The sequence below is a fragment of the Pogoniulus pusillus genome, chromosome 20, assembly GCF_015220805.1.
Source record: "Pogoniulus pusillus isolate bPogPus1 chromosome 20, bPogPus1.pri, whole genome shotgun sequence".
Classification (NCBI taxonomy): Eukaryota; Metazoa; Chordata; class Aves; order Piciformes; family Lybiidae; genus Pogoniulus; species Pogoniulus pusillus.
This window is the reverse complement of record NC_087283.1, coordinates 10,698,896-10,725,946: the sequence shown is the minus strand read 5'-3', so window position 1 is coordinate 10,725,946 and position 27,051 is coordinate 10,698,896. Positions and strand designations below refer to the sequence as shown.

Sequence of the window (27,051 nt, the reverse complement as noted above, 5' to 3'; positions counted from 1 at the left end):
ATCGTTCCTGGTGCCCAGGAGACAGCAGCCCTACAGCTCCTGGTCCAAATAGACCCCTACCCCATAGTCCCTTGTTCCTATAGCCTCCAGCCCCATGATCCTATAGCTCCCAGGTCCCGTAGCTCCCCCAGCCCCATAGTCCCATGTCCCTGTAGACTCCAGGTCTCCATGGTCCCCAGATCCATAGTTCCTTCCTCCTAGAGCCTTCAGCCCCATTGTCTCCATCCCTTTTGCGCCCTGGTACCAGAGGCCCCAGCTGCTCTCCCCCACAGGGACCCTATAGGAGAGAGCAGCAGCTGGGTTGGGACTGCAGCCCCATGACAGCACTGCCTGGACTCCTGTCTCTGGGGTCAGCCTAGCTGGGGGTCTCTCAAGCTGGGGGGCTTGGGGCTGTTTGGGCTGGGGGCATCCTGGACCCCCAAAACCGGTTCTGTGGGAACACCCTGGGGTTGACATCTCCACCTTGGTTGGAGGGACAAAGGCCCACACCATCCTAGTGCAGGAAGGGGGCAGCCACCACCTTCTGTGCCTGCAAAAAGGGCAACAGTGGAGACAATGCCACCTACTTAATCACTGCAGTGGAGTGAGAGGGCACCTGCAACCCCAGCCCTTGGGCAGCTGGATCTGTGAGACACAAGGTGGGTAGGGCAAGAGACATGCTGTGGACAGGCATTGTCTAGGAAGGGACAAGGGCTTGGGCCAAGCCACCCTGGGGCCCCAGGTTTCCCCATGAATGGATTCAATCACCCAAGTTGCCCACAGCAGAGGGTTGTCTCCTTGTTCCCCACACCAGGAGTCACAGCTGGGTGGTACTTGGACAGCAATAAATTTATTAAGTATTCAAAAAAAAAAGAAAGACACAAACAAGTAAAAAAACAAAATGGGGGAGACAGGAGGTGGGGGCAGGGGTGCCAAGCCGGCTTAGGACTAGGGGGGATGGGGTCAGGAGACACTGAAGGGGAGCGGGGCTGGAGGGCTGCAGCAGCACAAAGCTGGGGGTGAGGAGGCTGCAGGCGAGGTGGGGGCATGTCAGGCATCACTTGGCGCCTTGTGCCTCTGACTCCTCCTCATCATCCTCATACATCTCGCCTTCCTCCTCAGCTGTGGCGTCCTGATACTGCTGGTACTCGGAGACCAGGTCATTCATGTTGCTCTCAGCCTCAGTGAACTCCATCTCGTCCATCCCCTCACCTGTGTACCAGTGGAGGAAGGCTTTGCGGCGGAACATGGCAGTGAACTGCTCCGAGATCCTCTTGAAGAGCTCCTGGATGGCTGTGCTATTGCCTATGAATGTGGAGGACATCTTCAGCCCCCGGGGAGGGATGTCACAAACAGCCACCTTGACGTTGTTGGGGATCCACTCCACGAAGTAAGAGCTGTTTTTGCTCTGGATGGCCAACATCTGCTCATCCACCTCCTTCATGGACATGCGGCCTCGGAAGACAGTGGCCACGGTGAGGTAGCGGCCGTGGCGGGGGTCACAGGCAGCCATCATGTTCTTGGCATCAAACATCTGCTGGGTGAGCTCGGGGACAGTGAGGGCACGGTACTGCTGGCTGCCACGGGCCGTCAGTGGGGCAAAGCCTGGCATGAAGAAGTGGAGGCGAGGGAAGGGCACCATGTTGACAGCCAGCTTGCGGAGGTCGGCATTGAGCTGGCCAGGGAAGCGGAGGGAGGTGGTGACGCCGCTCATGGTGGCTGAGACAAGGTGGTTGAGATCGCCGTAGGTAGGGGTGGCCAGCTTGAGGGTTCGGAAGCAGATGTCGTAGAGGGCTTCATTGTCGATGCAGTAGGTCTCGTCCGTGTTCTCCACCAGCTGGTGGATGGAGAGTGTGGCATTGTAGGGCTCTACCACTGTGTCTGACACCTTGGGGGACGGCACCACGCTGAAAGTGTTCATGATGCGGTCAGGGTACTCCTCCCGCACCTTGCTGATGAGGAGGGTGCCCATGCCAGAGCCAGTGCCACCACCCAGCGAGTGGGTCAGCTGGAAGCCCTGGAGGCAGTCGCAGTTCTCACATTCCTTTCGCACCACATCCAGCACCGAGTCCACCAGCTCAGCACCTTCTGTGTAGTGTCCCTTAGCCCAGTTGTTCCCGGCCCCGCTCTGCCCTGCCAGGAGGGAAAAAAGGTATCCGATGGCTGCTGGCACTCCACGCCCACTCCAGGGAGGGGACAATGTGCTGCCGGCAGCGTCGGTGAGATCTGAAGACAGGGTGGGGTGGGAAAGGGAAACTGGAAGGGTTTGGCGTGGTGCCGGTTGTGCCAGGCCCGGCGGCATGGGTGCGGAGGAGCCCTGGGGTTGGTGATTGTGCAGGCGGGGAGTGGGGATGCAGGTGATGGCATCCTCCTTCCCAAGGACTTACCAAAGATGAAGTTGTCTGGGCGGAAGAGGTGGCCAAAGGCACCCGAGCGCACACTGTCCATTGTCCCTGGCTCCAGGTCCACCAGGATGGCACGAGGAACATACTTGTGAGCTGCAAGAGAGCCCGTGATGGGGGGGACCTAATGATGACCCCCACCCTGGGATGTCCCCCGCATCTGGCAGGGTCCCATAAGGACGGGTACATTGGCTGTGTGTCCCTACCCAAAGCAGAAAGCCTCCGTAGCACTGGATTCATGTGTGTGGTCCCCCAGACCATGGGGTCCCCGTGGAGCTGGTGCACCCATCTCCCCCTGCCAAACTAGATAGACGCTATGGGGCTGGGTTCACATATCGTGTCCTTGTCTTGGAGCACAGATACCCATGGGGCTGTGTGCACGTGTGGTGTGACCCTGCAAAACCATGGGGGCCCCATGGGGCTGGGTGCACCCTTCTCCCCTTCCACACTCAGTGGAGGTCCCACGGGGCTGGGTGCTCGTGTTTCCCCCCCCAGGATCCCTTAGAGCTGGGTGCATGTGTCTTGTCCCTATGGGAACATATATGTGTCCCCGCAAAACCGCAGGGTCCCATGAGGTGTGTGCACGAATCTTGTCCCCCCACATCATCTCAGGATCCCACAGAGCTGGGTGACCTGGGTGCATGTGTGGGTGTCCCTCCCCTCAACTTCCCAAACCACAAAGTCCTATGGGGTGGGTGCACATCTCCCCCACCCCAGATCCCTATGGGGTAGGTTCATATGTCTGCCCAACCTCATCCTGCCCCACTCCAGCAGCTGCAGGAGGATCTCCTTGCACCAGGGACGGGGGTGGGGGGGTGGGAGGGTAGGACAGGGGTGTTCCCCCTGCCTGGGGTGGGGGGGTGGAGCTGCCCTGCTCTTCTGGGGAGTCCCGGGGAGGGGTGGGGGTGTGTTTCTCTTACAGGAGGCTTCATTGTAGTAGACGCTGATGCGCTCCAGCTGCAGATCCGAGTCGCCCACGTAGTTGCCGCTGGGGTCGATGCCGTGCTCGTCGCTGATCACCTCCCAGAACTGCGGCGGCAACACTGGGCTTAGTGCGGGGGCAGACACGAACGCACACAAGAGGCGGGGGGGGTAAAAGGACCCTGCGACACAGGGCAGGGAAGGAGGGGTGGGGCGGCACTAGGACCCTGCGACACTCCTCTGGGACAGGGTGGGGGCACTAGGACTCCGTGACGCCACCAGGGGCTGGGGTCCACAAGGACCCTGCAATACTCCTCATGGGCAGTGCGGGTTTAGGGCGGTAATATTGGGACCCTGCGAACCCCGGCGAGGATAGGGCAGGGCGGCACTAGGACCCCGAGACACCTCCCGAGACAAAGCGTGGACGTGGGGTGGGAAAGCCGAGGACGCCACGACCCCGGGCACGCAATGGGGGAGCATTAAAACCTCGTGACACCCTCTAGGGCAGGACAGGGCGGGGGTGGCTAGAACCCTGCGACACCCTGGGACAGGTCACTAGGACTGTGCCACACACGTGGGGGGACACGCACACCCTAGGACCCCGATGTGAGGCACTAGGACGCTGCGACACAGGAACGGGGACATAAGTGGGCACGCTAGGACCCTGCAACACACCGCAGGGACACACACACACGCTAGGACCCTGCGACTCTCCATGAGGGGCACTAGGACACTGCGACGAAGGGAAGAGGCCCCGCGGAGGGGACCACTCGGACCGTGGGACACCCCGCAGGGGGTACTAGGACCTCACCACCCCCAATGGGGGGCACTAAGACCCCGCATTGTGTCCTTTCCACCACGCCAGACAGGGCGGGGCGCGGCTGCGAGTGCCCCCTGGCGGTGGGGCGGGGCGCGGGCGCTGTCCGCGGTGCTGAAGGACAAAGGGTGGCCGCAGCAGCGGCGGCGGTAACCGTGGGAAGCGAGGCAGTTAGGGGTGGGTGGGGGGTCGGTGTTGGGCGGGGCCTTTTGTCTTCCCGGAGCGGCTAAAAGGGGGGGTCGGGGATGGAGGGTGGATCGGTAGGGAAGAGGATGGGGATGTGGGGCTGATTTGTCCCTGTTGCCGTCGTTACCTTGGCGCCGATCTGGTTGCCGCATTGTCCCGCTTGGATGTGGACGATCTCCCTCATGGTGCAACGGGAACCGGGAACGGAATCGGGAACGGGAAGAAGTCGGAGCGGTACCGGGGAGCAGCGGGGGGACGGGGCCCCGCCGTCTCCTCCTCCTCTTTTTATAGACGTCTCACGCCGCACCGGGCCGGGCTCTGACGTCACCACCACCACGCCGCCAATCAGAAAACTCCGCCGCCGCAACGCTGCGGCACCCGGCCACGCCCTGACCACGCCCTACCAGCACTGGGACACCACCTTCCTCCCCCAACATGGATGGGGACCCCCCCGTTCCTCTGCACCCCTATTGGGGATGGGGGTGTAGGGGACCACCCGGGCACGGTGGGAGCGTCCTGGGGTGGTGGAAGGGGGTGGGGGATCCGGTAACGGGAAGCAGGGGAGAATGGCAGTGGGTGTGGCCCTAGAACAAAGGCGACGGTGATGTGGGGGTCCTTTGTCCTGTGTATCCCCCCATCATGGGGACCAGGGGGGTGTTGGAGCAGCCCTGGTTGGGGAGGGAACCCCCCCTCAGGGCGGCTGCTCCAGCACCCCTGCTGGTCCCCGCTGCCGGTCCGCATTAATGGCAACCAGGAGTGATTGAGCTTCGAGTAAGGGTGGCACCAGGAGGGGGACAACCCCACCCCCCCTCCGGTGGAGCCACAGCATCACCATAAAGAGCTTTAATTGGCTACCATGAGAGGGGTTGGGTGAGGGCCACACAGACCCCATGATGCATCCTGTCCACCTGTCCATGCTGTTACCGGCTGTCCTGTTGTCCTACCAAGAACACAACATCACCTCCCGTAGCGTCCGTCGGAGTTCACGGCTCCGGAAGGCATAAATGAGGGGGTCAATTAATGAATTACAGACGATGAGGATGTGGAAAAGGTTGAAGTAACTGAAGAAGCAGGTGCAGAAAGGGTTGTTAGGGCAGGTGACGATAAGGATGAGGTGAAAGAAGAAAGGTCCCCAGCAGATGAAGAAGACTCCCAAGAGAATGGTGAGGGTGACAGCACCCTTCAGGCTGCTGCTGCGGTAGACGGTGGGTTGCTTCTGCTGGCTGGAGATGCTGCGGAGGTGGTGACGGGCCAGGGCAAACATGTGAATGTAGAGCACCAGCATGAGGACCAGCATGAAGAGGAAGAAGCCAATGAGGCAGAGGAGGATGGCATTGTTGCGGTAGTAGGTGACGAAGACGGTGCTGGAGATAGTGCTGGCCAGCCAGACACTGGCCATGGTCACCACAGCCCGCTGCAAGGTCATGATACTGTGGTAGCGCAGGGCATAGAAGATGGTGATGTAGCGGTCCACGGCAATAACCCCCAGGAAGGAGAGAGAGGACACAACGGAGATGCAGATGAGCAGGTCGATGACGTTGTCCATGTGGCGGACGACGCTGGCGCGGACCACCAGCAGGCCGTGCTCCAGCAGCAGCAGGAAGAAGGTCTCCGCCAGGTTGCTGATGCTCACCAGCATGTCAGAGACGGCCAGGCAGCAGATGAAGTAGTAGGTAGGTGAGTGCAGGTTCCTGTTCTTCAGAATGGCAGCCACCACCAGCAAGTTCTCCACCAAGCTCACCAGCCCCAGCGCCAGGAACAGCTCACTGGGGATGTCCAGTCCTTGGCACCAGGCGCTGCTGGCCCCAGCTGTGGCATTGCTCTGGTTGCCCTCGCTGGCATTCCAGGGCTCACGCAGCAAGCGCAGGGGGGCCAATGTCGACATGTCCCACTCGGTGTCCCCTTGGCTGGGGGCCAAGCCCCTGAGGGCCTCCACAGCACCCGCCCCAAATCCCCACCAGTGCTCCTGCAGCAAGACTGAGGGGGCGAGGAGGAACTGAGGAGGAGGGGGTCCCCGTGTGTGGCTGGTCTCCTAGCCAGTCCTGCCCAGCGTCCCTGCAGCCTTGTGCCCGCTGGCCCAGGGTGATGGGGAAGAAAAGGTCCTTTCTCTGCCCTGCTTTAAATCTGCCTCTTGGGACTCCTCCTCCAGAGAAGGGTGGGCACCCACATGACAGCAGTACCCTGAGGAGCTGCTGTGGATACTGGGGCTGCCAGACCCCTAGGAAGCTCCATGGATTGGGGTCACCCTGAGCTCAAGGGTCCCATGTGCCCTGGGAGGGTCCATGCACCTCCACACCTGAGCAGCTTAGGGGGTTGTGTGCCATGAGGGTTGTCTGTGTCCTTGTGGGACCATGTTCCTTGGGATCCCCAAGTGTCCTGGGATCCCAGGTTCCCTGCAGGGACCATGCATCTTGAGGTGCCTGAATGTTCTGGGATCCTGGGTGCCTAAAGGGGATCCCTGCGGCCTGGAGTGTCCATGCACTTTAAGTTTCCCAAGTGTTCTGGGGTTGTGAGTGCTTTAAGCAACTATGTCTCTTGTGGGGTCCCATGTGTCCTGCAGGCCAGAGTGCACCAGGAGGAGTCCTGACACCTTGCGTAGACCATGCACCTTGGAGTGCCCATTTGTCCTCGGTATCCCAAGGTGATCTCTGCACCCTGAAGGGTCCATGCACTTTGGGATTCCCAAGTGCCATCAGTGTCCCTGCACCCTGAAGATCTCCATGAGACTCTTCTCACTGCAGGACTTAAGTTGTCCCCCTTGCCATCCCCACTGGCCTCACCTGACTCAGGTTAGGGGAAGGTGTTTTGCAGTGGGATGGGTGACAGATCCAAGAGGAATTGTCAAAGATGGGATGAAACTGGGGTGAAAACTCAGCACCAGAGAGAGGCCGGGCAGGCTCTGGGTGGGGGGTGCTTAGTCCCCATCTGACCATCATGTGCCTTCGGTTTGGTGTTGATGCCCGGAGCCTCCCAGCTGCCAAAGAGCTATTCACAGCTCCATGAAAAGGCTCAATCTCAGAGTTATTCCCGGTGGTTGCATCCGTGCTGGGAGCCTTACCCCACGGCACACAACAGATCCTGGCTCCAGCTGGGATAAAGGAGGCTCAGCTGGACGAGGAGGGGAAGGTGGAGGGGGTGGGGGGAGGCTCAGGTTGTCATGGTGGGTCACCACGCCGCTGGTACGTGCTGTGAATTTATCAGCAGAAAATGCCGAGTCTGCAAATCCGAGCAAGTGAGGCTCCAGTGGAATTGGGTTGAGGCTGGGGCTGCCAACCTGCTCCAGCCCCAGCCCCAAGGATTTATTCCCAGCATCCGTGCTCAGCATTAAATCCACAAACACACCATTACACAGCAGAAAAAGGAAAAAAGCTTTCCGGGCAGCGAGGTTGGAATGCTGCTGACCTCATTCCTGCTCTACAAGGGAGAAGACAAAAGGGGGGGGGAGGTGTGCACGGAGTTTTGGCAGCTCCAGGCAGCATCAAACGGCTGCGGCACAATCTGGGAGGTGCAGCTCCTCAGCAGAAGGGGCGGCATTGGAGCAGGGATGCTGTCAGCAGGATGAGGGGTCCAGGGTGGAGGGTTTCAGGGCAGGGGAAGCATAAAGGGCTCAGAAAGCAAAAACGCAGAGAGGGGTGCGGAGGTTTAAGGCTGATGAATGGGTCAGGAAAAGAAGAGAGAAAGACCCTCTGACTTTTAAAAGCTAGGAAAGGAGGTGGAAAATGTTCTTAAAGGAGGCCAGAAGGGGCCTAATCTGACATGAGTCTGAGGGACAGCTGCTGTAGATTAGTTCTGCCACGTTCAGACTGTCCTCAACACCCTCGAGGGATGAGGAAGGTGCTGGCAGTGTCAACTCCACTGCCCCGAACAAAGCCCATCCCCACAGCAAGAGGTTTGCATGGCTTTATTGGGAGGGGTCTGTGTGTTACAGAGAGATTAGGGGGGAGGGGTGGAAACGCATTCTCAGCTCAGTCCCAGTCTCCATCGCCTTCAGGATTGTCATCTCGGGGGGGTTCCTGGAACTGGATGTTGGCCAGCATGTCCCGCATGGCCGCCATCAGCCTGTTCACACCCTGGTTCAGCTCCTGCCCTGCTCCAGCCTCGTTGTCCCCATCATGCCTGACATCCCCCTGCAAGAGAATGGAGCTGGAGAGACAAAGCTTCTGCCAAAGTCACATGGAGCTGCTCCACAAGCTGACGCTCAGGCGCTACCGGTGCCAGGAGCCACTCCCAGTGCAATGGGAGCTCCGGCAGCAGCATGGAGCTCTGGTCTGCCCACACCTACCTGCAGGTTAAAGTTTGGCAGCAGGGAGCGGAAGAAGAGAGATAAAGTGCTTTCATAGGAGCCTTGGTTCGTCCTGAAACACAGAAGTCACAGCATGCTTTGAGGGTAGCTTGGAATGGGACCTAGACCAGGGCAGAGAGCCACGGCGACCAGAGCACTGCGTGGCCACTCCAGAGCCATCCCTGATAAAGGGATGGGGGTTTGTGGGGGTTTCCCCAGCCCACACAGCGGCAAAACTGTCACTGAAAGTGCTGCCAGGCTGGGTCTGAGGTGAGTCACCACATGAAATGTATGGACTTCACTTCCACCTCACATCTGCCTGCACTCAAACGTGTGCTTACCTCAAACCACCCCGGTTAAACAATAGCCCAAGTTTCCCACTGGCCTCAAAGGCTGTCAACAGCCACTGCCTCCAGTGGTGACCACCATGGGATGTGGCAGAACCAGTCCTGCCTCTTGGTAGCACCACAAGCTGGGTGGATATTGCTCCTACATGGAGGAGGATGGCAGCTCCAAGTGCCCACAGGCAGGCAGGCCTGGGGCTGAGGGTGTGCTGGGAATGTGCTGGCTGTGCCAGTTTGGAAGGGGGTAGAGGGGAGAGGAGGGGAGAAGAGCGGGGAGAGCAGGGAGGAGGTACCTTTCTGGTCTGGTGTAGGAAATGATGGAGTCCAGAGGAGGTAAAGGGTCAAATCCCATCACGGGCTGAGAGGTCACCTCCTGCAGGGAGGGAGAAGAAAGAAGTGGTGAAGCTTGAAGCTGTGCCACTAATAGCAACACCAAGACATGCTTGGGACCAGCTGGACAGAAGTGGGCACTCACTGCAGCCTGTCCTGCCCATGTACAACCCCTTGTGTGCCACCCTCAGAAGCTGGGAGAGCACTGAGGGCACGAGGATGCTTCTTGCTGGTGTCTGGGGCTTACAGTGTGCCCCAGGGGGGCCCCTCACCAGAGGCAGAGCCGCAGTGGCCTCCTTCATCTCTGAGAGGACGACATGCCGGTAGATGTTCCTGGGTGCACTCTGGTACCGCATCTTCCTCCTGCAGCAGGGACAGGGAGAGAAGACTGCATGGAGCACACCTGGCACGGCCAGATGGACATTCCTGCTTCCCTAGCTGCACTGTCAGCGTCATCCCCAGCTCTGAGGGATGTGCTGTGTTGGACAGAGCTGGTGACAGCAAAGTCACCTGCCAGCTGCTGACCTCAGATGAACGAGAATAGTTCAGGGACACTGCAAAGATCTCTCACCAGGTCAGCAGAACAAACCAGCTCTGGTGTAGGACAAGACCTAATGTCCCTCTCCTGCTTGCCAAAGCTGGGAAGCACTAAACTGGGGTCAGACTCTTCTCAGTAGTGCCCAGCATCAGGACAAGGAGCAACAAACACAAACTGGAGCCCCAGAGGACCTGTCTGAAGGGGAGAAACGTCTACGGTGTGAGGGTGCCGGAGCCTTGCAGCAGGCTGCCCAGAGAGGTTGTGGAGTCTCCTCTGGCGAGATTCCAAACCTGCCTGGACATTGTGATCCTGAGCAAACTGCTCTGGGTGAATTTGCTTCAGTAGGGTGTTGGATTACGTGATTCCCAGAGGTCCCTTCCAACCCCCACCACACTGGGATTCAGGGATTCTGTGAATATCAAAAGCTTGTCTTCCCAGCCCCACAGGATAAGCCTTAGTGTCAGCAGCCACCATCAGATCATTCGTGGGTCCCTGAGGCCTTGTGTGGACCTGATGACTTTAGAGGTTCCTGTCCAACCAAAATAACTCTATGATTTGATTCCAGGATTCTGTGACTCTGTGGATGAGGAGCGGGTCAGTCTTTTCCCAAGAAGCAAGTGACAGGACAAGAGGAAACAGCCTCTAGTTGCACTAGAGGAAGTTTAGATTGGACATGAAGAACAGTTGAATCCCTTTGAGGTTTGCCAAGGGCTGGCCCAGGTTACCCAGGGCAGTGTTGGGAGTCCAAAAATCCCTGCAGGGGTTTCAAAGCCACAGAGATGTGGTGCTGAGGGACACAGGTTAGTGGTGACCTGGCAGTGCTGGGTTAACAGTTGGACTTGATGATCTGAAAGGTCTCTTCCAATCCAAATAATTCTGTGACTCTAAGCCCCAACACAGGAATGAGCTCCTCATCCTCCTCCACCCCAATTTCTCAGCACCATGCTTAGTACCAGAGCCTTTCCCCTCAGTCCTGTCACACTCACTTGTGCTCAGACTCCTCCACCAATGGGTCCTGCGTGTCTACCATGCGCAAAACCTCGTGGACGTTGGTCTCCAGCCAGGCCATGACAGCTGGGTCCTTCCACAGGGCATGAGTCCTCCCCACGTAGAGGGATGTCAACTGGTTCAAGGCAGGGGGCTGGCTATGGAAGACAGTGGTTATTCAGGGCACTCTTCTCCTCCCCCTCACCTGCAAGTCCTGGCCAAGAGCTTGCCTCTACACTGTGCTTCAGCATGAGAACAGGAGAAGAGGACTCTAGGGCTCCCTGCTTCCCTATTTCCATCTACCTCCTCCACCAGTTCTTCTGCCTTCATCTATTTTGGGGCTAAGCAGAGACAGCAGATGAAAGTGAAGCCTGGCATGACCCGAGGGGGAGGCCACTTGTGTGGTGAGAACCACGTGTCAGGGAAACCCAGACTGACAGGAGACAGCCTGCCCTGAGAGCACGCACGCGTCCTTCTCCCTCACTACAGGTCCCAACGAGCTTCAGCCTGAACTCTTGACCCACCACGTTAAGGTGAGGTGGGTCTGTCGGTGGTACTTGGTGGGAATCCATTATGGAAGCATCTAACAGCCTACTCAGGAAAGCCAAATGCTCTCCTTGGCAGTTTTCTACCTCCATTAGCTGCCTGAGTAAGCAAAATCCCCTCCAAGGGCCAAACTGATCCTTTCTCTTGACCAACATCTCCAGGCCTTACCTTATCTGAGCATTCAATCCAAAAAAGGAATGTGATGCCACTCTAGCATCAGGCTGCACACTGCAGTGATCCAACAACGGCATTAGGACTGTGGAAGGAAGTCAGAGGGCTCACATTCAGTGAGGAGTATCCTGGAGAGGTGGAGACAACCCTGACTCAGGGATCTGGCACCCCTATGGGCACCGCATAGGACCCACGCTGTGGGGAGAGGGTGAGGAGGCTGCTGAGGGGTGGATGCTGCATGTTGGTCTCCACGTGGATGATGGAAATGGATGCAGAGTAAAACAAAGGCCAAACTTTTGTGTGTTCCCAGTGAGGAAGGTTCAATTTTCTGCACTTGGAGCTGCTGCCTTGGAACGTGAACAAGGCCTTTACCTCAGCCACCAGGACGGCAGCTAGGAGATGGTTTCAGCCAACACAAACCAAAGCTCTGTTCCAGAGCTGGTTATTCCTGCTGATGAAGGCACACCCTCCTCCTCCAGGCCCAGAGGGCCTGTGGATCTCCTTTCATGGGCAGCAGCATGAGCAGGATGAAAGGAGGAGGGATGGGTGGCCGTGGAGAGCTCAGCAAAGGCAGAGCAGTGCCTGGGAGGAGAGGCCAGGAGAGACTCACTGGCTCTGTGCTGGGAAAAACTGGCATGAAGCCTTTTATCTGCTCCGAGCCTCCGGTTCTCATCCTCCCCCAAATTACACCCCCATGCCTGTCTCTAGGGAAGAGGCAGGAGCTGCTCCTTCATTCAGGATCACAGGATGTCAGGGGCTGGATGGGACCCAAAGAGATCATCGAGTGCAATCCCCCAGGCTCCAAGGACTGAATCCCACCGTTGCCACCTCAGAAGCAGGTACCTGCCACTGCCTATGTCACCCTGAGTCAGGGCTCCCAGCTCCCACGGGCACTGTTTGCAACCTGCAGGCAAAGCACTGCCTCTGCAGCTGGGATCCAGCTCCAGCCTCACAGATGAAAAGAGCAGCAAAGCTGGTGGGGATGGACACAGCAGTGGAGACAGACCTACCGCTTGGGAACATGACCAGGGCGAGTTGGACCAGCCGGGCAGCTCTCTCCCGGGCTTGGCTGCGCTCCAGCTCCGGGCGCTCCTCCTGCTGGCTCAGGAAGAAATAGGCCAGCGGCACCGAGAAGGCAAAATTGGGCAGCTGGGACAAATTCCGGTGACTCTGCAAGATGAGAGAGAGAGAGGCCGAGGGGGAAATGATGCTCTGCAGAACCCTCTGGATGCAGCTGGCCTGTGCACAGGGTGGGGAGTCTGTCCTGGGGAATCAGAGAGTCATGGAGCCACAGAATGGTTTGGCTGGAAAAGACCTGTAAGATCAAGTCCAACTGTTAACACAGTGGCGCCAGGCCATCACTAAACCATGTCCCTCAGCACCACAGCTCCACGGCTTTGAAACCCCTCCAGTGAGGAGGACTCCACCACTGCCTTGGGAGGCCTTGGCCAGCCTCTGACAACCCTCAAAGGGAAGAAACTGTTTCTACCTAAACTTTCCCTGGGGAAACTTGAGGCCATTTGCTCTTGTCCAGGCACTTGTTCCTTGAGAGAAGAGACCAATCCCCACTTAGCTCCAAGCTCCTTTCACGGAGTTGTAGAGCGCCAGAAGATTTCTCCTCAGCCTCCTTTTCTCCAGGCTGAACAACCCCAGCTGCTTCAGATGCTCCCCACAAACCTGTTCTTTAGAACCTTCACCAGCTTCATTGCCCTTCTCTGGTCCTGCTCCAGCACCTCAATGTCCTTCCTGGAGTGAGAGGCCCAAAACTGAACCCAGGATTTGAGGTGTGCAGCACTCAGAACAGAAGGACAATCCCTGTCCTGGTCCTGCTGGCCACACTATTGCTGATCCAAGCCAGGATGCTGTTGGCCTTCTTGGGTACCTGGGCACAGGAGACTGCTTGCTGGATGAAGTTACACTCTGGCTGCCTCCACAATTCATTTGATTGTTTGCAGGTACCAGGATCACAAGAACAAACATCTCAGCCTTTATAAGTCATCCCAAAGCTGTCAGGACACCAGCCTGGCCATGAGAGAACTCTCAAAGCCTCAACCTGGCTACAAAACCCTTTTGCTCTGCCAGCCCAGGTAGGGAGACCCCCAGGTATCAGCTGTGTGCCCTCTGCCAGGCAGCTCACCTCCCACTCCTGGAACATGCGGGTCAGGAAGGTGTACTCTCTGGCTCGAAGGCACAGGAAGTCGATCAGCAGCAGCACGCAGAGAGGGTCGTTCTCTGGATCCAGGCTTTAGGGGGGGAGGTGAGCACAAGGGAGGGAACAAAACCAGTGTCACAAAAGCTGTCCTCGTTTTGAAGTGAAACAAGACTTCCCCACTGGCATCCCGAGAGCTCTGTGACTCAGCAAGTGGAGATAATGGGAGCACAATTGCTCCTGCAAGGCCAGGACGATGGTGCAATGTCCTGCAGATGGGTGATGGCTCCTGTTACCACCCAGGAGGGGGAATGACAGCCACAGACCAAGCAGCTGCAGACTCCAGCTCACATTTGCTCCAGAGACTCTTGAGCTCTGTGGAACAGCAAGGCCCACAGCTCAGAAGTTAAAAACCAAGGGCCAAAATTCCTCCTCAGCCATCACCTCTCTCCGAAGCTGCAGCACAGACAAAAGCAAGTGCTCCAAACTTGCCTCTGGTGCTGCACCAATAAGGAGCAGAAACAAGCCCTCGCTGAGGGTGGGAGCAGTAAACACCTCCAGAGTTTCTGTCCCAGCCAGGTTAGGTTCAGGGTGTAGTTTCATCGAGACTGGGACATCCACAGCCCTCAGTGGTGATACCCACCTCAGGATCAGCTTGCAGAACTCCAAGGCTGTCCGTGGACAGCCTCTCTTCTCCAGGAACATCAGGTGCTTGAAGAGAGCCAGGAAGAAAGCCCTGAGTGGGAAACAGGAGCAGGGTTTAGAAGACAGATTTGGAGAGAAGAATCTTGTGTCACTCGGGAGCAGGAGGACACAGTCAGTTCCAGCTCCTCATTCCCTGAGGGGTCCAGGGAACCCAGGCTGGTGCAGCTGGGATGCCACAGATGCACTCATTCCTTTTTGCTCCCTCTTTTTCTTTTGTGTCATTACTTGGTGCAAGCACAGAGACAACAAACCTGTGGTCGACTCCATCCCTGCTTCCCAAAGCCCTCAGTCTTGAGCTCTTGCAGAGCAGATGACAACTCAAGACAAGAGGAAACCCCTCAAAATCTGCATCCTGCCTTGTCCCAGCACACCTAGCAGCATGGGGACTGTGACACAATGTGCACACAAGCAGGACTGACACCCAAACTCGTGTCAGAGATCCAAGCATTCAGGTCACTGATGTCACAAGCCCATCAGCAAGCAGGTAGTGGAGATGTGAGCAAGCTCCAGGTACAGCAGCAGTCTGGGAGATAACTTGGGTCAGGTGACTGGGAATTCCCTGGAATAAAGTCACCTTTCCTGCAGCTGCAGAGCTACTATTATGTAAAGAGCTGGGCTAGTAGGGGTGCTAGGGATGAAGGCTGGGCAGGCAGCACAGTGATCAAGCACAGCCAGGACTCTTTGTGACAAAAAAGTGCCATTTTGGGTACTTATGGTATGAGAAGGACACGGAGAGGAAGGACTAACGCTCCGCCAAGAAATCCTTTGGGAAAGGGGATGCTCACAAGGAAACCCCAGTGCCAAGAGCTGCTGGTACCCTGGCACCCATCTCAGGAGCTTTGGTGCTGCTTTGCTGAGCTTGTTCTGACAGAAAGGGATGTTCAAGGTCCTTCTGCAGTGTGATGAAGCAGCAGACGTGGTGAATCTGGGTCTCTGTGGCCAAAGTAGGCCAGGGCACGGCACGAGAGCTCTCCAGCAGGCGTGTGCCACGTACCTGTTCTCCGGCCGGCGGTAGTCCAGCCTGCAGCTCCCGCTGGTGAGGCTGAACACAGGGTGGAAAGCACACTCCAGGCTGTACAGAGCCCGCTCTGTGGAGACAGAGGACAGCATCAGGACATGTCACCATCCCAGTATGTCACAAAACAGCCACTGATTCCATCCCACTCTGCTCTGCCCTGGTGAAGCCACAGCTGGAGTCCTGGGTCCAGTTCCAAGCATCCCAGGTCAAGAGACAAGGAACTACTGGAGAGAGTCCAGTGGAGGCTACAAAGATGCTCAGCGGCCTGCACCATCTTGGTGAGGAGGAAAGGCTGAAAGACCTGAGCCTGTTTACCCTGGCAAAGAGCAGCCTGAGATCTTCTCAATGCTCAGCAAGAGCTGAAGGGTGTGGGGCAAGAGGATGTGGCCAGACTCTTCTCAATGGTGCCCAGCGACAGGACAAGGAGCATCAGGACAGGCATAAATTGGAACCCAGGAAGTTCCATCCAAACAGGAGAAAATACTTTGCTGTTAGGCTGCTGGAGCTCTGAAGCAGGCTGCCCAGAGAGGTTGTGGAGTCTCCTTCTCTGCAGAGATTCCAAACCCACCTGGACATAGTGATCCTGCTGTGGGTGCTCCTGCTTTAGCAGCACATTGGACTAGGTCATCTCTGGAAGTCTCTTCCAGCCCCCACCATGCTCTGGCTTTCAATGAGAGCTCTGACACCCATGAAATAAGCTTGTTCACAGCCTAGCAAGGCAAAAAGCTGTTTGAGTACATGGTCACAGCAGCTACCCAGGCAAGTGAGCCCTGCTCTCTGCAGGCAGCATGCTCTGCAGTGAAAAGCAGCTCTTTTCACACGGGAACTGGGATTGGTCAGCCTGGAGGAAAGGAAGCTGAGGGGAGACCTTCTGTCTCTCTACAACTCTGACAAAACTGCTGGAGCTAGGTAGGGGTTGGTCTCCTAAAGAACAAGCAACAGGACAATAAAACCTGCCCCAAGTTACCCCAGGGAATGTTTAGATTGAGCATGAGGAACAATGTCTTGCCCCTTAGTGCTGTCAAGGCCTGGTCCAGGCTACCCAAAGCTGGAGATGTTTGAAAGTTGTGGAGATGTGGTGCTGAGAGAGAGAGTTTAGTGGTGACCTGGTGGTGCTGGGTGAAGGGTTAGACTTGGTGATCTTAAGGGTCTTTCCCAACCTAAACAATTGTATGATTCTATGAATCTTCTGGAGGAAGTTTGGGATTGAGGTTGGCTCTGCCACAACTATCTCCATGTGGCAGCCAAAGCTCCTGTCCTCGCTTAGCCTCCGGCCCCTCTGATCATGCTGGAGAGCACATGCCCCAGTTACCAAACAGCATCCTCTGGGATGGTCCTGCCCCGAGGCAGCCATGGGCAGAGCCTGACATGCTGCTGGTGGGAGGAAGGAGTCAGGCTGGCCAGGAGGAGTTGCTGCTAAGCTGGTGGGCTTCTAGAACAGCCACTCTCACTGCTCTACGTTGTAGCTACCACATGAGACCCTCCTCCTGCAAAAGAGGAGCTACTGGTGTCACATCCAGATCATCCTTCTGTTAATTTTGAAGATGAATATTGATGTGCTTTGGCTCACACAAGTAGGTCTGGCTCTTCAGGTCTCTCCAGCAAAGTTTCTGCTCTGCTGGAGTATGCTGGGCCACAAACACTTGGCCTTGAATCACAGGCATGGGGACAAACCAACCCTTCTGCTGCTTCTCTGTCAAAATGACCCCAAACATGAACCAACTCCACTAATTCATAGCAGGGCATCTGCTCCTCACCTCAGCTCTTACCTATGAGGTCTCTGGCCATCTCCTGATCCTCCTGCACCCGGCACACGTCGCTGAGCTGCAGGAGGGAGTCCACGTGGTATGGGTTCATCTGGAGCAGCAGCTATAGGAGAGCAGCAGTTTGGTTACATGATGGCACAAAGCACTGGTTTCAGTAAGAGAAAGGGGCTGGGCCTGAAGGAGAAGAAATCCCAACCCACGCCATCACAGAGCCATCAGGCTGGGGACACACTGCAGGTGAAAGGCCAAAACTAGGGGTGAAAGGAGCCTATGAACAGCCATGCTGGTCAGAGCAGAGATTCAGTCTGCCCTGTCCCCAAAACCAGATGCTTAAGAAAGGGGTGATGACAGGGAGCTCTCCCCATCCCACTCAGGATCCAAACCCTCAACTGCAGCTTTCCCCAGGCATCTCTCTCCCAGTTGACCCAGCTTTTCCAGTGCCTTTGATCATCTCTGCCATCCTCCTCTGCAACTCTCCCAGCTCCACCAGCTCCTTCTGAAGGTGAGGGCCCAGAGCTGCTCACAAGATTCACGATGCAGGCAGAGGCAGAACAACATTTCTGGTTCATTCTCCGTCCCTTTGCAATTCCAAGCATTTGATGAGATTTTTGCTTCCTCTGGGTACTGAGAGGACATCTGGACACACCTATTTCAATTCCAGGATCCAGTTCCAGGATGGTTACTGGATTAAAGATGGATTTGTTATTTCCAGGCTTCAGAACAAAAGTTTAACCTGAAAAGCCTCTGCACTCGCTCACTGCTTTAAACAAACTACTTCTCTCAAGTAGCTACAGCTCAGGTTTAATGTGAAAACACTGAAGCTGCTTCACAGCTCACTGCTTAATTCTGGGTGGCTTTTTCACCCCCAGACTGGAGAAACACAGCTTTGGAAGCTCCAGATGTTGCACATCTGCAGGGTGGTGGCCAGTGTGACCACCTACAGCACAAAGCCTTTGTGTTTAGGCTGTCCTTTGCCTCAGTGCCACTTGCTTGATGTTTTACCACTTCCTTGCTTGCTCTTAAGTCCCTTTCTCATCCTTTTTGGAAGGGCTGGAGCACTGAGGGTCATTGTGATGAGAAAAAGCTGCTCTTCACGCACTTAATTCACCAGCAAGACCCTTTTAAACTGCTGGCAAGAGGAGAAAACATAGCCACTGAGCAGGCCATCCCAAAAATAACATTTTGTGTGGCAAAACCACAGCAGCAAGGCTGCTCTGGGCTCCAGTTCACTGGGACTGTGGTTAGCACCATAAACTAGTTAAAGTACTCCTGGCATTGGTAAATCCAGATTTAACCCCTGAAAGACTAAAGCTGGTGGAGTTATCTCCAGGCTAGACCCACTGAACCCACCCATTAGATTTTTATCCTTAACAGCAAAATGGGAGACTAAAGCTGATGGAACTCATAGATTTACAGAAGGGTTTGAAAGATCTTGAGACACTGATAACCTTCAAAGATATAGGCTCTATGATTCTACCTCTCAAGCAACCAGGGTTGGGATGAGAGGAAATGGCCTCAAACTGCACCAGGAGAGGTTTAGGTTGGATATTAGGAAAAAATTCTTTATTGAAAGTGGTCAGGCCTTTGAGCAGGCTGCCCAGGGAGGTGCTGGAGTCCCCATCCCTGGTAGGGTTTCAGAGCTGTGGAGATGTGATGCTGAGGGACATGGTTTAGTGACCATGGAATTGTTGGGTTGATGATTGTTTAGATTCTATATGCAGACCCACCAAAGAGGGATAGACCTGCACAACCTCTGCCTGAGTTGTCCTGAGGCCACCAGCTACTAGGCTAGTCCCTGCCATGCTAGAATGACCTCATGTGGCTGACTGGGAGCCACTGGGTACAGTTAGCAGCCAGAACTGATGAGCTGGAGGGAGTAGTGGCCGTGAGCTGAGGGTGGGAAAGCAGGAGGAAATCAAACTTTATTTAGCAGACAATGGACTCTTTAAGAAACTTCTGCAGGGCATGGATGCCAGCTCATGTGACCAGGAGGTTTGCAGAGCAAAAATACCTCAGTTATGGGTCAGTAGGGTGCAGAGCAGTTTCCCTGCTGCTTATTGCTCCAAACTATAAATGTTGCCATACAGTTTAATGAGCTTGGACACGCCTGAGGAGCTCCCACACAAAGCCTGTTTTGCTGAAATACCAAGAAAAGGCATATTTCATCCACGCTGGAGCTGACACTAACAGCTGGTGTATTTATAGATTTCCCAGTTAAAGATGGGCTGATAGACGACTTCTCCTTTCCCAGATGAAGAGCCAAGATAAGGGCAGCTTTATTCCTCTCCTTTCAGCCACAGGGGCACCTCTGCCAGGCTTCTCTTCCTCCTAGCTACCTGGCATGCTTGGGTAAAGCCACCAAGGCTCAGCCACCAGCCCCCAGACCTCACTCACACCAAGGAGGTCACTTATCATATTGATTTGCCCCACATGGAGGGGATGCAGGGCTCAGAATGAGAGGGTAGAAGAATAAGCCCTGGGATGCATCACCCATGTACCTTGCCAGGAAACACAGGAGGTGACAGTACAGGCCACCCAGTCCCACAACGTACCACAATGTTGTTGGGGTCCATGGACTCCACAGCATCCAGGAACTTGAACTGCACTTGTTGGTATTCACGATGGTGCTCAAAGGTGAAGTGCTGGACTCCTCTCCTGGTGTCCAGCAGCTGCATGGTAATGCCTAGCAGGGGGATGCAGGGGAGAGGTGGGTGCCACCAGCCTGCCAGCACAGCAGAGCTGCTGCTCTTACAAAACTGGCTTGGTTGGAAGAGATATTTCAGATCATCAAGTACAGCAGTTCTCACACAGAAAGCTCATTTCCATCTTGGGGCCAAAGGGAAATGTGTTTTCACAACCTCACAGGTAATTCCACTCCCTTCTCATCTCTCCAGAGTCAAAATCCCCACAAGGTGCCCAAGCAGCTTGCTAAGGACATGGGCATGGTGGTGTTGGCTTGACAGCTGGACCTGATGACCTCAGAGGTCTTTTCCAACCTTAATGATTCTGTGATGCTAAGGCTCCAGGAGAGCCCAGCTGGCAGGATCAGCTGACTGTGCCAAGGTGGGCAGCAGCGTGGTGGTGCTGCAGGAGGTGGCACCGAGGGTCTCACCTGTCTTGCTGTAGCGTGGCCAAGTGTTCTTGGGAGCCGTCAGCCATGTGCTGCGGACGTACTGCCGCTGCCGCTGCCTGGGCCTGGGGAGACAACCGTGACAGGTCACCACTCCTCTGTCCTAGCAGAGTGAAAACGGGCCAAAAAAAGGATGATTCAAGGGAAAAAAGAGACACAGCTTCTCCCCCAGCTGCAGCCCTGCCATGGGGAGCTTCAACACGTTTGTCTTCAAGACACAACACAGCTTCGCTCAGGCCCTGCCTCACTTGGAACCTCCCCACTCTGAGCCAGCCACTGCCTCCAGCGTTTCCACTTCAATAGCTTCTCTACCCTGTTTTCATTCCTGCCAAGTTCTCTACTGCTTCAAACAGCTTCCCAGGTCCAATTAGGAGAGGCCCATAGGCCTCTGACTCATCTCCCTTCCCAGCAGTGCCCTCAAATGTCAACTGGTCTGTTTTACGTCGTGCTCACAAACACAAGCAATGTATTGGTTCAGGGCAGGAGAATTCAGCTTCTTCAATGAAGAGCTGCTGCTTCTTCCTCATGCACTAAATATTTGTCCACAGATTCTCTCAAGGAAGGGTCCTGCTCCCACCATTGATGCTCTGAGCTTACACACTTCTTACATGCACCTTTTTCAAGAAGCTCATCAACTGGCCCAGCCTGCCCAGAGGGGTTGTGGAGTCTCCTTCTCTGCAGAGATTCCAAACCCACCTGGACATTGTGATCCTGGGCAACCTACAGTGAATGACCCTGCCTTAGCAGGTGGCTTGGACTAGATGATCTCCAGAGGTCCCTTTCACCCCCTCACCATGCTGGGATGCTATGAGAGCTGGGATTTTCTGGGTAACACTGAGCACAGTGCAGAGGCTAACTGCGTGGAAGCTTCATACTCAAGCAGCAGGAGGTTCCCTGGGCCCTGAGCGCAAGTGTGTGAAACCCCCTGGAAGATCTTTAGGGTCCACTCTAACACATCAGAGACTTTGGAACAGCAAGAAAGACAAAATATGGGAGGAAGAAGAAAAATTTAAAAATCTCTACTCTAAGAAAGTACTTTGGAAAGACGTTTTGATAGTAAATGAGAGGGGAAATCAGCAGAGGAAAAAGCAAATGCTAGAAACGCCTGGAGAAATCTTAACTCTCTCTCACACACCACTAAAAACATTCTTCTCTCCCAAAGAATAACCATGAATGAGTTGGATATCTTGAGCCTTGCATTCTGTGCCCAGGTGTGGCACTGGGGACTGGGAAAGTCACACCAAGGGAAGGACAAACACAGCAACTCCAGACAGGGGAGGGTTTGGTGTTAAATGCTGGACTAACCTCTGATCACCAAGAACAGCACGAGCCCCAAAGTATCTTTTCAACTCATTCTCTGGGTTGAGGTTTCTAAGAAAGAGCAAGAAGGAAAAGTTACCACCAGTTAAACATGGCACCAAGTTCCACACTTGAGTCCTTTCCATCCATACAGAGTGCTCTGTGACTCAGACTGCCTCTGGCCAAGCCCCAGGCTGTCACACAAACACGCCCTGATATAATACAGCTCACATAAAGAGATGAAGCATGATCAGAAAGTTATCAGGAGGCACTTAAAGCCCCATTTTATCAGATCATGCTTCCCTCATGCCCTACTCCGAGGAAGGCATGGAATTGGGAATACTGCTGCTGCCCTCTCCAGGGCAGCTGGGTCTCAGCCTGGGATAATCGCAGGACAAGCTCCATTTGGGGTGCATGTGCCTGGAAAAGGTGAGATAGCTGCTGCTGGGAGGCACATGTCCCCATCACTGCACAGGGGCTGGCAAGGACTAAAATGTGTTTTTTAAATACAAAAACCTCAAATCAAAGTGTGACAATAGCCTAAGTTTTCTTGTTCTAACCTTTGGCTCAGAGAAGGATGTTTTTGGGAGGTTTTCTCCTCCATCCACCAACCAGGGCTTGAAGAGAGGAAGGCTGAGATCCAGCACTGGCCTGCTGAGGAATTAGGGCTACAAATGTGATCAGAAATATAATGCCCTCTGCTGTGAGGACAAGCTGTGAGAGTTGGGGTTGTCTTGCCCGGAGGAGGGCAGCCTAAGAGACGATCTTCTGAATGCTCAGCAAGAGCTAAAGGGTGGAGGGTAAGAGGATGGGGTCAGATTATTCTCAGCAGTGCTCAGGGACAGGAAAAAGGGCAACAGGCACAAACTGGAACCCAGAAGGCTTTGTCTGGACGTGAGGAGAAAATTCTTTGCACAGAGAGGTAGTGGAGTCTCCTTCTCTGCAGAGATTCCAAACCCACCTGCGATGTTGCAATCCTGGGCAATCTGCTGTGGGTGACCCTGCTGCAGCAGGAGGGTTGGACTAGATGATCCCTAGAGGTCCCTTCTAGCCCCAGCCATGCTGGGATTTGGGGATTCTGTGTCTGCACAGCCCAAGACTCCCAAACATGCTGGATACACCTTTCCCAATGGGTTTTCCAGAGTGATGCAGGTTTGGACACTACAACTCTCAAGTCTGAGGCAGATTCATCCTCAAGCTCTGGGACAAACTTGGCACTAGGTCCACTTTGTTGATGGTGACACGAGGGAAAAGTCAGACCAGCCTAACTTGCTTTCCTGGTGGAATTATCTCTTCTGAAGGCTGTACTGGGGCTGGATAATCACAGCCCTTGACCTGAATGGAGCTTGTCACCTGGTTGGGCCAGTTTGATCACAGACCTTTATGTGCCAGGGCTCTCAGCAGCTCTGCAGCGGTTCTCCAACAGAGTGACAGGGTGGTTTAGGCTGAAAAGCATCCCTGGAGGTTAGTCTGGCTCAGATGTCCAGTCAAACCAGGCTGGGCAGCACCGAGTATCAGTCACTCCAAACCAAACACAGGTCTAAGAGGTGGCTGGAAATGGAGCTGTGCATGACCATTAGCACGACCCTTCTCAAGCAAGGTCCCGAGTTCATGGCCAGACCATGCTGGAAGGCTCCCACCTCGTTTCCTTTGGGTAACAGTTACCCCTGTCACAGCCCAGGCTAAACCTAGGATGGAAGCAAGCACTACCTGTGCTCTACGTAGAGCAGAGGCCGACTGTCGGTGATGACTCCGCTCTGGGGCTGCTGCGATAGCTCATTGGTGTCCTCAATCTTCTCCAGCAGGCTGTCGATGTCCTCCAGGTCGTTGTCTTCCTTAAGACAGGAAAAAAAGACAAGGCAGTTATTACAGAATGAGACCATACCCACTGTCTCCAAGTCCCTCAGCTTATGCCAGTCTCCACGTGACAGAACCACAGAATTGTTCTGGTTGGAAAAGATCTTTAAGATCATCAAGGCCAACCACTAACCCATCACGGCCAGGTCACCTCTACACCAGGCCACTCAGCACCACATCTTCACAGCTTTGAAACTCCTCCAGGGATGGGGACTCCACTACCACCCCAGGCAGACTCATCCAAGACTTGAAAACAACCCTCTTAGGGAAGAAAATGTTCCTTGTGTCCAACCTAAACCTTCTCTAACGCTGTTTCCTCTTGCCCTGTCACTTGTTCCTTGGGTTCTATCTGTAAGAACCACAGACACTGGATGAAGTATTCCCCAGGTCAGATTCCCCACTGAGGGGATGGAGCAGGTCCCACCAAGAGGACACTTGGCAGTGCTTTAGTTGGTAACTCTGACCAGGTGCTCCTGTTAGCACTTGGATATCAGATGTCCAGCCACAGACATGGCTGAGCAGGAGGATACAGCCAGCAGTCAAAGCCCTTTGAGGCTCCATGGAACCAGGAAAGTTTCCCAAGCAGGGCAGAGAAAATATCAAGGAGATACAAAATCCTTCACATCATCCCTCCTCCCACACAAGGTCTCATAGCAGAGATGAAAGAAACCACCAGGGTGAGGATTTCAGGCCTGCAGCAGAGCTGTGCCAGTCTCAGCTGCTCCATGAGCCACTGGCTGCTGCTGCTTCATGATTTTAAATGAACACACCACCAAAAAGAAGCAGTTTTGCTTCAAAATCTTTTCTGCAGCCACTTCAGAGCTGTCACTTCACCAACCCCAACGAAGAAATCAGCACAGTCACCAACTCTCAGATCAAATATAGACATACCAGAGCCTCCCCTACCGATGTCTTCTTAGTTTTCCTTTTCTTCCTTTTCTTTCGTGGCTTGTTACTCATCACAGGCTGGGAAAAGAAAAGGAATGTCAGAGCACATCCATGGACCACAGGGATAAGAGGTCCACGGGGATAAGAGCATTTCCCACATGCTAGGAGGACCTGAGTATCAAAACCAACTTCAGCCTTTCAAGGTTCTCAGTCAGTAAAAAATAATAAGCAAAGAGGAAAATAAGAAAGAAGAAAAATTTGACACAACATAGAAGAAAACCAAAGGTTTACAGAAGTGAGGGATAAACACTTGCATTGTTAAGAGGTAAACCTCACCTCACTTTTATGTCTATATTCAGCACCACAAAATCAGGCAATAAAAGAGTTTGGCCACATCAGTTCGGAAGAAATATGTCCCACCCCTGAGGCTAACACCCTCAGCCTCTGACATAGAATTCCTAGATTCACAGAATGATTTGGGTGGGAAAGGACCTTGAAAGTCTTCTAATCCAGCTCCCCTGCAGTCAGCAGGGCCATCTGCAACTAGAGCAGATTGCTCAGAGCCCCAGACAACCTGACCTTCCAGGGACGGGGCATCTCCCACCTCTCTCTGCAGTCTGGGCCAGCATCTCACCACCTCCAGTGTAAAACACTACTTCCTTCTCTCTAGTTCAAACCTCCTTCTTTTAGTCTAAACCTATCGCCCCTTGTCCTGTCACAACAGGCCCTGCTAACAAGTCTGTACACAGCTTCCTCCCCATATCCTCAACCTCCAACAAATCCAAGGCACAACAGAAAAGAGCCACACTTGTGTGTCACCATCTCAGCACACACAGAGACAGGGAGACACAAAACCTGCTCTCCAAGCCTCACGTGGTGACCCCCATCATCACCAGATCATCATGTACTTACCATTTGGTCCTGCTCTGCCTCCTCCCCATCTCTCTGCCCATGACCATTGGTGTCCTCAGACACAACCTCTTCCTGCTTCTTTCCTGTCCCCTTTTGCTTGCTGAGCCGGGCAGCAGCTTGCTCCTCCCCAGGCAGTGGTTCATCCTCAGACTCATCAGCGAGGATCTGTGCAAAGAGATGGGAAAGCTGTAGGAATGGCTGGCATGGGGCTGTGCTCTGCCCTCTCCTGCACTCAGGAAACAGAATTCCATACAGAGCCAACCTGTAAATGGAAGAGAAAAACGACATGGAAGCAGCACAGGGCTCAGCACCCAACTGGCTTCTCCAGCAGACAGATGGGGATGACCCCCTCATTTAACGTGTGCCACCCAATAGGTGCCCAAACAGGAGGGACCAGGCTCTGTCACTCCCAAGGACCCATCTGTGCCATCCTCTGACCCCCAACCAGGATTCTACAGGACTGGAAAGTCCCTTAAAACCAATTCCCCCACATTTGATCACCCTGACACTGAGTGCCAGTACTGACAACATCCTGCACCAGAGCATCCAGTGCTTTTGTCCAGTTCCCTTCCCAGGTCAGCTCCAGTTTATGCCTCCTCAAGCCCTCTGAACAACCACCATGTTCCCACCTAGGCCCTTACAGTCACCCATCACTACAAGCCCTTCGGCCTCAAACTGGTCACTGACCCCAGATCAGTCCCTCCTGCAAACTGTCACCTCAGCCACAGCCATCCATCCCCCTCCAACCCTCCTTCAGTCACTGCCCACCCTCAGCTACCAGCCCCGACAGCTACTGTCACTTCAGCAGCCCCTCCACAGCCACTGCTATCTTCCCCACAGCCACTGTCACCCCCGATGTCCCATCCCACAGCCACCATCCCCTCTCACTGCCACCCCACAGCCACTGTCACCCTCCCCTCGATGTCCCATCCCACAGCCACCATCCCCTCTCACTGCCACCCCACAGCCACTGTCACCCTCCCCTCGATGTCCCATCCCACAGCCACCATCCCCTCTCACTGCCACCCCACAGCCACTGTCACCCGCGATGTCCCATCCCACAGCCACCATCCCCTCTCACTGCCACCCCACATCCACTGTCACCCTCCCCTCGATGTCCCATCCCACGGCCACCATCCCCTCTCACTGCCACCCCACGGCCACTGCCACCCCAGCTGCCTTCCCATAGTCACTGCCACCGCTCCACAGACCCTCCTCTGGCCCTTTCCCCTCCTCACCAGCTCGAAGCGGTTGCTGACACCTGCGCGGACCGGCCCGCGGGGTCCCTTCCCGACGACTGGCGGCCGAGTCTCCTCCCGGCCTGTCTCGGAGCCGGGGTGCAGGCCCAGCTCGCCCAACCCCGGCTCCTCCTGGCCCCGTTGCTCACCCCGGAGCCGACGCAGGGCCCGCCGCGACATGGAGCCCGGGGACGCACCGCGCAGGTACGGAAGGAACCTTCCGCTCTCACAGCCTGCCCCCCGGCAGCGCCCGAGTACGCATGCGCGGCCCCGCCCCGCCCGCTGCGCGCACGCCCACAGCAGCCCTGTCGCCCCGCTCGTTACCGCCGGCCCCGCCCACTGCCGTTGGCTCCGCCCACCGCAGCCGCCCCCGCTCGTTACCGCCGGCCCCGCCCACTGCCGCCGGCCCCGCCCACTGCCACCGGCCCCGCTCCCACGCGGGGGCTGCCTGCGCCCTGCGTGAAATATGCCCTAGGAAGGGGCGTGGGAGAGCGAATTTTCCCGGCGCCGTTTTGCGGGGTCACAGCCAGGGGACAGCCAGGGGTGGGAACAGGACTGGGGATGTGCAGGTGGGTAGTTTGGGAGG

The 27,051-nt window shown here is 55.4% G+C and overlaps 2 protein-coding genes across 3 annotated transcripts; both read right to left on the bottom strand.

Annotated features, from left to right (window-relative positions):
- Positions 1–810: 810 nt before the first annotated feature.
- TUBB3 (tubulin beta 3 class III) lies at positions 811–6,190 on the bottom strand. The gene is given in 4 exon segments (XM_064160163.1): positions 811–2,112; positions 2,367–2,477; positions 3,302–3,567; positions 5,250–6,190. Coding segments are annotated over 4 exon segments (2,394 nt in total). The 3' UTR covers positions 811–1,036.
- Positions 6,191–8,191: 2,001 nt separating this feature from the next.
- Positions 8,192–26,725, bottom strand: TCF25 (transcription factor 25). 2 transcript variants are annotated; one of them, XM_064160162.1, is made up of 18 exons: positions 26,466–26,718; positions 25,228–25,392; positions 24,319–24,393; positions 23,281–23,405; positions 21,577–21,642; positions 20,254–20,336; positions 19,694–19,824; positions 17,145–17,244; positions 15,352–15,445; positions 14,296–14,388; positions 13,641–13,746; positions 12,514–12,673; positions 11,501–11,588; positions 10,786–10,944; positions 9,534–9,624; positions 9,225–9,304; positions 8,588–8,660; positions 8,192–8,432 (listed from the first exon to the last, which is right to left on the bottom strand). In XM_064160162.1, exons 1-18 carry the CDS (start codon positions 26,643–26,645, stop codon positions 8,271–8,273), a joined length of 2,031 nt encoding a protein of 676 aa, XP_064016232.1. In that variant the 5' UTR covers positions 26,646–26,718; the 3' UTR covers positions 8,192–8,270. The 2 variants fall into 2 exon arrangements, 1 of the variants encoding a protein (XP_064016232.1); XR_010306025.1 differs by having other exon boundaries at positions 8,346–8,432; positions 8,588–8,709; positions 26,466–26,725.
- Between the last annotated feature and the right edge of the window lie 326 nt (positions 26,726–27,051).

Coding starts and splice junctions, on each gene's coding strand:
- TCF25 (XM_064160162.1), bottom strand. CDS start 26,645: ATGTCGCGGCGGGCCCTGCGTCGGCTCCGGGGTGAGCAACGGGGCCAG. Junction 20,337..21,576: donor GCTGTTCTTGGTGATCAGAG/GTTAGTCCAGCA, acceptor TTGTCTCCCCAG/GCCCAGGCAGCGGCAGCGGC. Junction 8,433..8,587: donor TGCCAAACTTTAACCTGCAG/GTAGGTGTGGGC, acceptor ATTCTCTTGCAG/GGGGATGTCAGGCATGATGG.